This window comes from Nematolebias whitei, chromosome 5 (assembly GCF_014905685.2).
Source record: "Nematolebias whitei isolate Nwh7 chromosome 5, NemWhi1, whole genome shotgun sequence".
Taxonomy (NCBI): Eukaryota; Metazoa; Chordata; class Actinopteri; order Cyprinodontiformes; family Rivulidae; genus Nematolebias; species Nematolebias whitei.
The window spans coordinates 39,509,049-39,519,449 of NC_056502.1; the positions used below are offsets into that span (position 1 = coordinate 39,509,049).

The 10,401-nt window shown below is 41.8% G+C and overlaps 2 protein-coding genes and 1 long non-coding RNA gene across 3 annotated transcripts in view; all 3 read right to left on the reverse strand.

Annotated features, from left to right (window-relative positions):
• LOC119410405 (microtubule-actin cross-linking factor 1-like) overlaps positions 1 to 1,100 on the reverse strand; it is a 3,878-nt gene extending 2,778 nt beyond the window's left edge. The window contains exons 1-3 of the mRNA XM_037677317.1: positions 1,017 to 1,100; positions 793 to 936; positions 451 to 639 (exon numbers count right to left, since the gene is read on the reverse strand). Of these exons, the coding sequence (XP_037533245.1) occupies positions 451 to 639; positions 793 to 936; positions 1,017 to 1,100 (417 nt within the window). The remainder of the gene's footprint in view (positions 1 to 450; positions 640 to 792; positions 937 to 1,016) is intronic.
• A 3,209-nt stretch (positions 1,101 to 4,309) lies between these two features.
• On the reverse strand, positions 4,310 to 5,053 carry LOC119409557. Its single transcript, XR_005186796.1, has 3 exons — positions 4,933 to 5,053; positions 4,498 to 4,626; positions 4,310 to 4,383 (listed from the first exon to the last, which is right to left on the reverse strand). It is a non-coding gene; the product is annotated as an uncharacterized LOC119409557 (long non-coding RNA).
• A 384-nt stretch (positions 5,054 to 5,437) lies between these two features.
• Positions 5,438 to 10,401, reverse strand: part of LOC119410406 (dystonin) — a 7,218-nt gene continuing 2,254 nt past the window's right edge. Inside the window, exons 4-18 of the mRNA XM_037677318.1 lie at positions 10,162 to 10,328; positions 9,916 to 10,075; positions 9,425 to 9,509; positions 8,897 to 9,141; positions 8,303 to 8,422; positions 8,078 to 8,185; positions 7,764 to 7,982; positions 7,258 to 7,461; positions 6,934 to 7,165; positions 6,595 to 6,821; positions 6,377 to 6,499; positions 6,200 to 6,301; positions 5,894 to 5,995; positions 5,596 to 5,760; positions 5,438 to 5,449 (exon numbers count right to left, since the gene is read on the reverse strand). Coding sequence (XP_037533246.1) covers positions 5,438 to 5,449; positions 5,596 to 5,760; positions 5,894 to 5,995; positions 6,200 to 6,301; positions 6,377 to 6,499; positions 6,595 to 6,821; positions 6,934 to 7,165; positions 7,258 to 7,461; positions 7,764 to 7,982; positions 8,078 to 8,185; positions 8,303 to 8,422; positions 8,897 to 9,141; positions 9,425 to 9,509; positions 9,916 to 10,075; positions 10,162 to 10,328 — 2,271 coding nt within the window. The remainder of the gene's footprint in view (positions 5,450 to 5,595; positions 5,761 to 5,893; positions 5,996 to 6,199; positions 6,302 to 6,376; positions 6,500 to 6,594; positions 6,822 to 6,933; positions 7,166 to 7,257; positions 7,462 to 7,763; positions 7,983 to 8,077; positions 8,186 to 8,302; positions 8,423 to 8,896; positions 9,142 to 9,424; positions 9,510 to 9,915; positions 10,076 to 10,161; positions 10,329 to 10,401) is intronic.

The following is a 10,401-nucleotide window of genomic DNA, read 5'->3' on the forward strand; positions in this document are numbered from 1 at the left end:
TTTTTTTGCTTTGTTTTGTTTTTTTGAATGTCCAGAGGACCAGATTGAACTTTTTTAGACTCTGTCTAGTGATGATGCATACGTGTAAAAATGTTTGTTAATTGTCTTGAGCGGATCAGAAGCTATGGCCCAGACATGCAAAGACCTTGTACAACGTTTGACCTTGATTTTCGACCTTGACCTTAGATGAGGGGGGATGTAACATGTATGTGACACTCTGTGTGATGCATATGTGTATGACCTTTCATTAAATAATCTTGAATGTTTCAGAAGTTACGGGCAGGACAAGAGAAAGTTCACAGGTGTACGGATGATGGAGAGTATACCGTAACATGTCTGCCTTCAACGGGCACATAAAAAGATGAAGATGTGAAGATTCTAGAAAGCATTTGCAGCTCAGTGAGTTTGTATCTTGAGTAGCTCCCAGTGCAGAGTAGAGATAAACTGTACCATGTGCTGCTCAATCAGTTCTTGGTTCTGCTCTGAGGTCTCAGGCAGAGACTCCTGATCCCTCAGGTTGAGAGCTTCCTCTGCTGATGAGATCCAGTCCAGCAGACTCTGGACTTCTTCTTTTGCTTCGTCCAGCGCTGCCAAGCTGGCCTGGATCTTCTGGCTCTGCTGCTGGGCCCAGGCCTCAACCTGGATCAGAAACAAACATTTTAGTTTCAGAAACAGTTTTGCTTCTCACATTCACTGACTGTAACAATTAACTTGATTTTAACAATGAATTTCTGAGACATTTTGAGGGAAAGTAAAGTTTCTTTGTTATTATTCTGGCATGAAGGCACTCACCTCCTCATAGCGGGTTTTAGTGACGCTGATCCAAGATTTGAGCGTTATTATGGCATCTGGGTGACACGAGGCTAGAATCTCCTCACCCAAAACCTGGATGTTTTCTAATTCCACTGCTTGAGTCTGTAATGCAGCCAGTGATTCCTACAGGGGAGTGGAAAAACACTTTCATCTCATACTTCATCCGTGTCATGAGCTTTTTCATTGAAGTGGCTCGAGCAAACAGCTCTTTGCATCAAATTATCTTTCCCAAACCAGCTGAAATCCTTGATGTCACAGTTATGCCTCTCACACCTAAGTGTTGTCATCTTTAAACAACTCCTTATCAACATCTATGACGGCCCCAGAAGGCGATAAGTTGGGATAAAAGGATTTTCCCACTCAGTTTCTGGTAAAACTGACCTTGTGTTGTTTATCAAAGGCCCGCAAACCGTTCTCCTCTTCAGGTATGACCCCGTATTTTAGGATCCTCTCTGCCTCAGTGAGCCTCTCCATGAAAGAGTGAACAAGGCCGTAAAACTTCTCAGCCTGAGAAGAGCAAAGAACGTTAAGAGTTTTGTCTGTCTCAGGGAACTTTTGTGGTTGTGCACATTAACTTAATCAATGTATTTTCTCATTTGTTGGAGATAGCTGCATTAACGTTTCAGCAGAAGACGTTATAGACCAAGCGTAATAAAGCTGGAACATTCAAATCTAACATCATTTTGTCTTCATAGTTGTACATGCTAACAGGTGTTGTGTGTAAGCAGTACCTGCTGGAGTGCAGCCTCCAGCCTGTCCTGCTTGCTGACTGACAGTTTGCACACAGCCTCCCATCGCCCCCCCAGTTCGTCCATCTGCTCCTGCAGCCAGTGGGCGTCTGCCGTGCTGCTTCTGGTGAGGTCCCTCACAGAGCGCTTCAGGGTCCTTATGCATCCGGCTCGTTTCCCCAGCTCCTTCTGGAAGGCCTGGAAACAATAAGACATGTTCACAAGCTGCAGGTTAATTTTCCCCAAAATAGGATCAACTGTAAATAATAAATAATATTTGTATAAAGAGGCTTGTGGCAAATGTTCAGCCCAGTTGGTGTCAGAACTTGTTAATTTGTGCGTACCTTGTGTTTGTCGATCAGATTGTTGACGGTGTCTTTGTCTCCACCAACAGGAACGTCTTCAGCCAGTTGGGGCTCTGCTCTGTACAGCCAGTCATTCAGCGCCTGCAGAGCATCAGTGAATCTCCCTGAGAACAGCAGAGCTTCCTCCAGCTTATGCTGTCTGCAAAGTAAAACATCAATAAAGCTCAGAGTGAACATCACTTGCAACATGACGGGTCCTGTTTAATCTGTGGCATGCGCCACACCAATAAAGTGCCCCCCCATCCCCCCTCAGGTGCCATCACAATGTTAAACAGACATTTTACAACACATATGTAATCTGAAATTGTGTTTACTTTGGTAAATTTCAAATGTCTGAATGTGCATGAACACAGCGCCCCAAAAATCTGACTTTCTGTTTTACATTAAATGACCAGTTTAAATATGACAAGCTGCAGTAAACATCCCCCATCGCTGACGGAGTTGAGTAGTGAATGTTTGTAGTTTTTGAGATGAGCGTTTTTCTGGACTGGAATTGAACAGAAAATACAAGTACACCTTATTTTTTCAGTGTAAGTTATTTAAGTGGGTAGGAGTTTCACTGTGTCGAAGAACAGAGGTAACTTTTTTTGTCTTTGCTTAGAGGAGGTGCAGAGTGATAGATCCTGGCAAATAAAAGGAGAATGTTATCCATCACCAGGCAGAAGGGCAGGAACAGGGGTGGCCACCATGGATTAATCTTCAGTCACCCTAATCATTGGAAGATATTATACCTTTAAACAGTATTAAGAGTAGAAAGCATAGTTTATTTAAATGATGGGGAGGGGGCTGGCTTACAATAAAATATGTTGGTGGTCATCTTGGGTTTAGACGTAGCAATACAATTTTTGATAATGAACTTTCTTTCATCTAAGATGCTGCCTCATGCCAATTTGGAAGTTGGCACGTTGCTTATTTTTCAAGTTATACATCATTTAACAAGGTTAATATGCATGCATATGTGGCAGTAGCCATCTTGGATTTTGACCTGGCAACTCCATTATCAAAATGAATCTTTGCTTAGATGTGGCCAGAAACCAACATAAAGTTGGTAACTTTTAATTTTCAAATCATCAAGCTCAGAACATGCATGAATGAACAGATAGAGAGTATCTCCAATTCTCAATCTGGGGGACAATAAACTTGTAAAACAAAAGCTTTTTTTCTTTTAAATGGGTTATTTGCATGTGTTATCCCATTCCCCATCTGTACTCCAGCTTGGCCCCCTGTAAACAAACATTCTCTGTCCAGCCCTGCCCCTCTGTACCTTTCAATGGACTTGCCGCTGATGGTGTCCCACGTGTCTCTGAGTTCAGCCAGCATGTTCTCCAGATGCTGCCTGTCATGGCTGCTCTTAGCTCTCTCATGGAGGCTGCGACCGTTCTTCATCGTGGCTTCGTACATGGGTCTCTTTAACCTCAGCAGTTTGTGAAACTCCTAATTACAAGAAGCAACAGGGGTTCAATGAAAATACTCAATGCCTCAACAAGTTCAAATGATTCTGCTGATAAATAGTTGCACCTTCTGTTCAACCAGTTGCAGCTTTATTTCCTCATGAGACACAGCGATCTCTTTATGTGTGTCTAACGTTTGTTCAATCTCTGCCGTCCAGTCCACAAGGAGGCGCCAGGATTCATTGAACTGAAATATGAGAAACAGAGTGGTGGTATAAAGATAGATGATTCCTCTCAGCAGCACTTGGCACACTTTAGGTGTGAGTGTAGTTTAACAACCATGAAGGTTATTCTTGTACGTTGGAACTAAGCACTCCTCTACCTGTTTAACATTCTTTTTAACCTCCTCCAGCATCCGGCCTCTGTCCGCCGCTCGCTGCTGAAGCTTTTTGTATCGATCCTGAACGGTCATGATTAGGTTATGGATGACATCACAGTCTTCCTTCCTGCTCAGCTCTGTCAGCCTGCGGCCCGTGCTCTCCACCGTGGTCTTCTTCTCGCTGTAACCATTAACCTCATTCACCAGAGACTGTGAGGATAATGGCATTTTTAATGAATAAACAATTTGCAAAAGAATCAGAGCGACACTAGGTGTTAAAGTAATCTTACGCGATGTTCTTGCAGCTGTGTGGAAACTGTGTCCAGGACAAAGCTGGGAGGAGGAAGAAGCCCGATGGACTCTTCACATTCGCTCATCTTTGTGAGAATTTCCTGGACAATACTGTGAAACTCTTTAGCCAGACTCAGCCCCTCCATCAGCTGAGCCTGCAAGCAAAACATCTCAGTGAGCTACAAAAATACACCAGCAGCCATAATGAAAGTAAATAACAGTTAACCTGAGGTAAGTTCATTTACTTTGCGCTCCTGAACTTTGCTGTAAACGGATGTCCATTTTTGTTCAAGAATAGATAAGTTGTGTTCCGTGCACGACCCTCGCACGAGGTCGCTCCGCTCCAGCATCCTGTGAACAGCATTATTCACATGCGTGTAGGCATGAAGCTTAGACTCCATCTCATTGCACAACTCCTGTTAAAGGTTAGAAAAGCCGAGAAAGTTGGCAAATAATGAATATCCCTTAAAAAATGCTAGTTTTAATGACAGTATTTTGTGTTTTGTATTTCAAAGACAAATAATTGATACCAAGTGTGTGTTGAGGCGTTCACTTGCAGAATCAGGCATGCCCCACATGGTTTTGGAAGAGGACAGTCTGAGGTCTGTGTTTTCCAGCCACTGTATAAGATCCTGAATCTCCATGGTAACATCCTGCACCTGTCATAAAATAAAATGTGCTTTAAATGCTTTAATACCATACAATTGATCAGCTATAGTAAAAAAAGCAAGAGTTCCTTCATATGAGGTGATGCCTGTAACATTACCATAGTACAACTGTTTACTAACATTTATTTAAAGATTTATATAAAATAAAATGTAAAGAACCACCAGAAACTGCAGCCAGCAGCAGGTGATACCTGCTCCTATTTACACAGATTGTATGAACACATAGGAAGCTATAAGTACACTAACGTCTAAGTGTTGCTGTGATTTTATTAGACGTCCAAAAGCTGTTTGTTTCACCTGACTTAATCTGTTCTCTAATTCCAGCTGCCGTCGCTCAGTCTCGCAGCGAACGAACTCCCAGCTTTCATTCAGCTCCTCCAGCTGAGACTGCAGGCCACGTGTGCCGTCTCCACAACCGGCCTCCAGCAGCTTCTTGCCTGCCTGGTTCAGGGACTCAACTGTGCGCACATGAGACATGACATCATTCCGTAACACCTTAGAGCAAAGAGAAGCATCACAGGTCAAATATTTATATATGAATATAATTGCATCGTTGTCGCCATGTTTGCCTGATTATCACGTACCTTATGTTTAGCTAGCTCTATTTCACAGGTCTGCAGGTCGATGCTGATTGGCTGGTGGCCATGCAGCTGCTCAGCTGTGCGGGAAAGCCACGTGCGCAGCTCATCGAGTGTGTTTTGGAACTGACCCAGTCCCAGCAGTGCACACTCCAACTGGTGCTGGAAACACAAATGGATATGCATAATGCTGACAGATGGTTTAGTTTTATTGGTAGTTGTGACTATAAAGATGCCTAAATAAAGAGAGGGAATTAAAAAGTTGAAGGCAACTGTGATTGTAATCATAAGGACTAGATATCGTTGTAAAATTGTGTCTGTTATGTGTATTCAGATGGTGCAAGTTTATAATTACTGCTCTGTATTTGCTTCTGTTTCCCACCTGTCTGTTTACAGTCTCTGTCTCAAGGTTGTCCCAGCGCTGTCTGAAGTCACACAGCGGGGACACCGAGCCGGGCCGCTCCGAGCCTGGAGACAGCCGGCACACAAAGTGATGGGTCAGACTTTCTATCTCGATCTTCTTTTGGTAGAGTTCCCGCTTGAATTCCTGAGACAAAAAAAAAGAAAAAGAAAAAGTTACATAACGCTAAATATTTATTGCAATCAAGTTTTACTTGTGTTGAGTAAAGTCTGTATTTTCAGTAAGTCTCACTGTAAAACACTTTGATGTATGAGCTTACCTTGAGTTCACATAGCTGCTCCTGGACTGATTCCAGGTCAGTGCCTACCATGAACTCCTCTGTAGATCTTAGCTCTGCTGATTTTAACCACTCAAACAGGCCCTGTTATTAAGGAAAAGCCAGATTTTACATTAGACCATCTAATTTCACATTATATTACAGTTGCATGTGGTTTTTACTGTTTTAGCGTACAGTATATGTATTTATAGACCAAAGAGTTTAGGACTCACATTTCATTTGTATATACACTAGCAAAACACTTTGCAGGGCAACTCAGTAAAAGACTTTTCTGGATCAAACCCTGACCTGCATCGTGTCTTGATAGTGCAGAGCCATCTCCAAGGAATCCTCCAACTTCTTGTGACATTCGTTCCAAAATTTGCTTAGGTTGTTCCATGTGCAATAAAGCTTTGGTATAAAACGTGGTTTTAGTTAGAGCATCATGACTGAGAAAAATATTCTATAAAAACAAAGGTTTCTTACTTCGTCCATGCTTTTTGTGACGTCCGGTTTGTCTGTATCCCCACATGCTAACATCAGGTCCATTCCAAGAACCCCGAGGATGTCCAGATCCCCCTGAAAGTTGTCTATATCTTCCCTGAGAGGCTAGAAAGGGATTAAATTAAATATGCACTGCATTCAAATAATAATAAAAAAAACAAGTTTAAAATGTAAAGTTTTCCAACAGGTTGAAGACAAACCTGCATGGTTTCAAGACTTTGGCGAATGGTTTCAGCGTCTGTCCGACAAGCATTGAGATCCATCAGTGACTGCTGGGTATCATTGAGAACAGATGCCATTTCACCAACATCGCTCCAAAACTTCAAGGCAAGGTCCAAGACCCTCAGTAACCAGCTTTCTCTCTTCTGGACCTCCTTGTGAGTCTCATCCCACAGCAGGGACACACTGGTCACTTGATCCTGAATTGCTGAGAACACAGATATAGCAGGGATTTTATTCAGACGGCTCTTTGTCGAGTAAATGACATTGTTATGTGAAGGCCTGTGAGTACTGAGGTAATGTTGGAGAAGACTTATCACCTGTGCCGATGGACGTATCCCCTGCTGCCTTAGTGTTTGCCAGCAGTTCATCTGCCTGCGCTTTCACAGTGCTAAGACCCAACTCCAGCTTGGAGAGCTCAGCCAGGGTTTGCCTGTTGTCTTGAAGCTGCTCCTGGATCCTTGGGGTGAGACCTTGAAGAGAGGTTGGAGTCTGCATGCGACTGCGTAGACGGTCAACATTCTCTCTGATAAGAGTCATCCTCTCATTCAGCTGAAGGACCAAAAACAGACATTAAGCTTTTTCTTGTGCAAATATAATGTGATTTATGTACCAGTACTTCATTGAACAAATCCCATTCTTACCTGCGCAAATCTTGGCAGGGACTCCTCTAGAAGACTGGCAGTCTCTCTGACACGATCTCTGATGGTTTTGTGCTTCTCCTCGGCCTCTGTTGCCTTTTGACAGAACTGGTTTCCCTGATCCGAGTTTAGTTCTGACAAGCGTTTTGCTATAGCACATAAGCGTGCAATCAAAGGGCGGTGTTCTGCTATGGACTCTCTAAGACCCTGGACAAATCAGCAACATAAAAGAGAGGAATGATTCAGCTAGCTCATTTATTGAAAGAATATAATTTTACTGTATAGGAACATAATGGTTACAAAAAAAACAACATTGTGCATATCTGACAAATCAGAACTTCTATTATAGTACACTGGTGGAACAGTTACCTTGTAATTGAGTAGATTATTTTACAGAACACAGCAGACTGGCTCATTTAGCTCAAGAAAAATGGGGACAGACTGTGAGGTACTTCTTTGTTGAACAAGACAAAAGGAAAGAAAAAGCTGAGGGCAGTTTTTTTTTTTACCTGCAGGAGGTCCTGTTGTTCCCGAAATGCCTCATAGCTAATTGTGCTCAGGGTGAGGTGGCCAATGAGAGCCTGAGTGTCCTCTAGCCAAGGAGAAATCTCAGCAAGACATTCAGAGAACTGGCCAAGAAGTGACTGGGCATGCTCAAGCTGCAGGACTACATGGGCATTGGTGGCTGAGGTGGCGTTGCACTGTTCCTGTAAGGCCTCTACTGGAGTCTGAATAAAAATGTGACCACACAACTGAACATTTAATTGATCACACTCAAAAGGAAAAAAAAAAAAACCTGTTATGAAATAAGTTGCAAATGTACCTGAAAATCCCCAGCTTCTCCCTCATCACTGTAAGTTTTTAAGATTTCAGCAATCTTTGCCATTTTCTCAATGTTGAACTTGTGTTGAAGAATCTCTACTGCTAAAATCTGTCCACAAGAAACAACTTCAAATTATTTTAACAATCTAAATGTAAGTTTCATGATTTTACAAAGTTCTATATTGTTAGGTATGAGTACTTGAATTTATTTATATATTGTTCTGACCTTCTGTTCATAGAGTTGTTCAGCTATGACCTCTGGATCCAGGTTAATGGTTTTCAGCTTCTCAAGACTGAGCGCTGTGTCTCTGAACCAAGCCATCTCTTTCACCACAGCCTGTTCCAGCTGATACCACACAGATGTTAGCATATCACAAAACCTTTTGTTAAGAACATAAAATGATAATAAGATAATGTTTAACAGAAACTCAGGTCAAAACAGTTATCTACTTGTAATGTTATTGCAACGCATATTACCATACATACAAAAAAATGCTATTTCATGATTAAAAAACAAATGCTTAGCTTGTAAGTTATAATAAAAGACAATAAAAAACAAATATTTAGTTAAAAATATGATTGAAACGCAAACAGAACAAATAAATAACACATTTGCCTAAAATTATATTTAACATCTACTGCTTTTTTGTCTCAAATGTCATTTAATACATTTTATAAACCATATATGAAAAAACACAGGTGGAACTATTTCCACCAATTAGGACAATCTGTATGACTTTAGATTTTTTTACTTGTAGCAACATATGGATCAGACGTGGGCGTTCCTGTCTTGATTTTAGTGTGTTGTGTGAAACGTTACCCTCTGTTTCTCAGCTTCACAAAGTACTGCATCCCCTGAATGTGTCTGCGCTCCTGCTGCTCCCAGGAGCTCCCTCTCGATGCGTCCCAGCCACAAGTGGAGGTCCTCCTGGCTGGAGGTGCAGCGGCTGGAGGCTTCCAGGGCCTGCTCCAGCCTCTGCAGCACATCCAGACTGCTCAGACTGAGCACAGAGCAACGAATACGCAGAACATCCATCTTCTCCTGTACCTGCTGCGCCTCCTCCACTAAAACGAAGATTAAATCACAACTCACAGCTAAAGAATAATAATGTGCTAGTTTACTAATATTCAGGGCAAAAGTGAAGATTTACTGGTTTTAGGGAATGCACAGCTACATTTTCTTCTCACAATTTACAAGTACAGCCTGATATTTGCTGAGAATCAGCAATTTAGATGATTTTCACAGGGATTTGTATAAATTACATTATATAAATACTACAGGATGAATTACTGGACATTTACAGTGAATGAGTCTGTTCTACATTCAGAACAATCTAGTACACATTACCTGAAACTTCTTCCATTAAATTAAGGCCTGATGTCTGTATTTTTCCCAGTTCACCAGTTTGGGCTTGAATCTCATCAACAACAGCCTAAAAGAAAAAAAAAAAAATTAATTATACTTTCTATTGAAACAACATTTATTGTTAATTAATTAAAATCAAACACAAATCTGCATAACATTCGGAGTCAGACACATTTGAGTAACCACATTACAACCTCTGCTGTAAAAATCATAAAGAATTTCACATGGACACTTTTACACTCTGTTATCCACCTAAACACTATTGTTGATCAAATCACATCTTTACACATGGAAGTCGTATACCAAACACCAGTTCACAAATTTCTAATGTACATCAAAGTTGGACGAGTCCAAATGTTCTTGTCCTAAATGTTCAGATGTTCTGAGTTGCTTCAGAGGCAATAGGGTGACTCAAACGAATCCACTCTGGTCATAATGTTGTGGTTAATCAGCATATCTGATAGATTTCTAACCTTGGCTCGTTCTGTGGCGTCTGCGAGGTGCAGCATCACTCGCTCTGCATTTCGTAGTTCAGCTAGCGTCTGTTCGATCGACATAAGCCACTGCTGAAATGTGTCTGCTTCATCCTGGAGCTGCTGAGCTCGGGGCAGAATCAGCTCCAGATGTGCTCTCCTACCAAAGTCAAGTATTAATCAGAAAGGTTTATGCTGAGCTATGCAGCGAGCCTTGTTGGAATAAAATAAACCAAAATGTCTGACCTTTTCTCTGCCCCCAGCTGTAAGGCCTCCCACTTCTGTTTCAGAGTGGAGAGCTTGACCTTTGTCTGCTCTTCCTCCTCTCCTGGGTGGGCTTCGACTAACCGGGGGCCTTCCAGCATCATCAAGTCCATGCTTCGTCTCCTGTCTGTTAGGAGGCGCTGCAAGAGCTTTAAAACAACAAAACGATCTTGGGTTTAAATTAAAAACACTGACTCAAAGCATTAAACAGAATTAACAGAA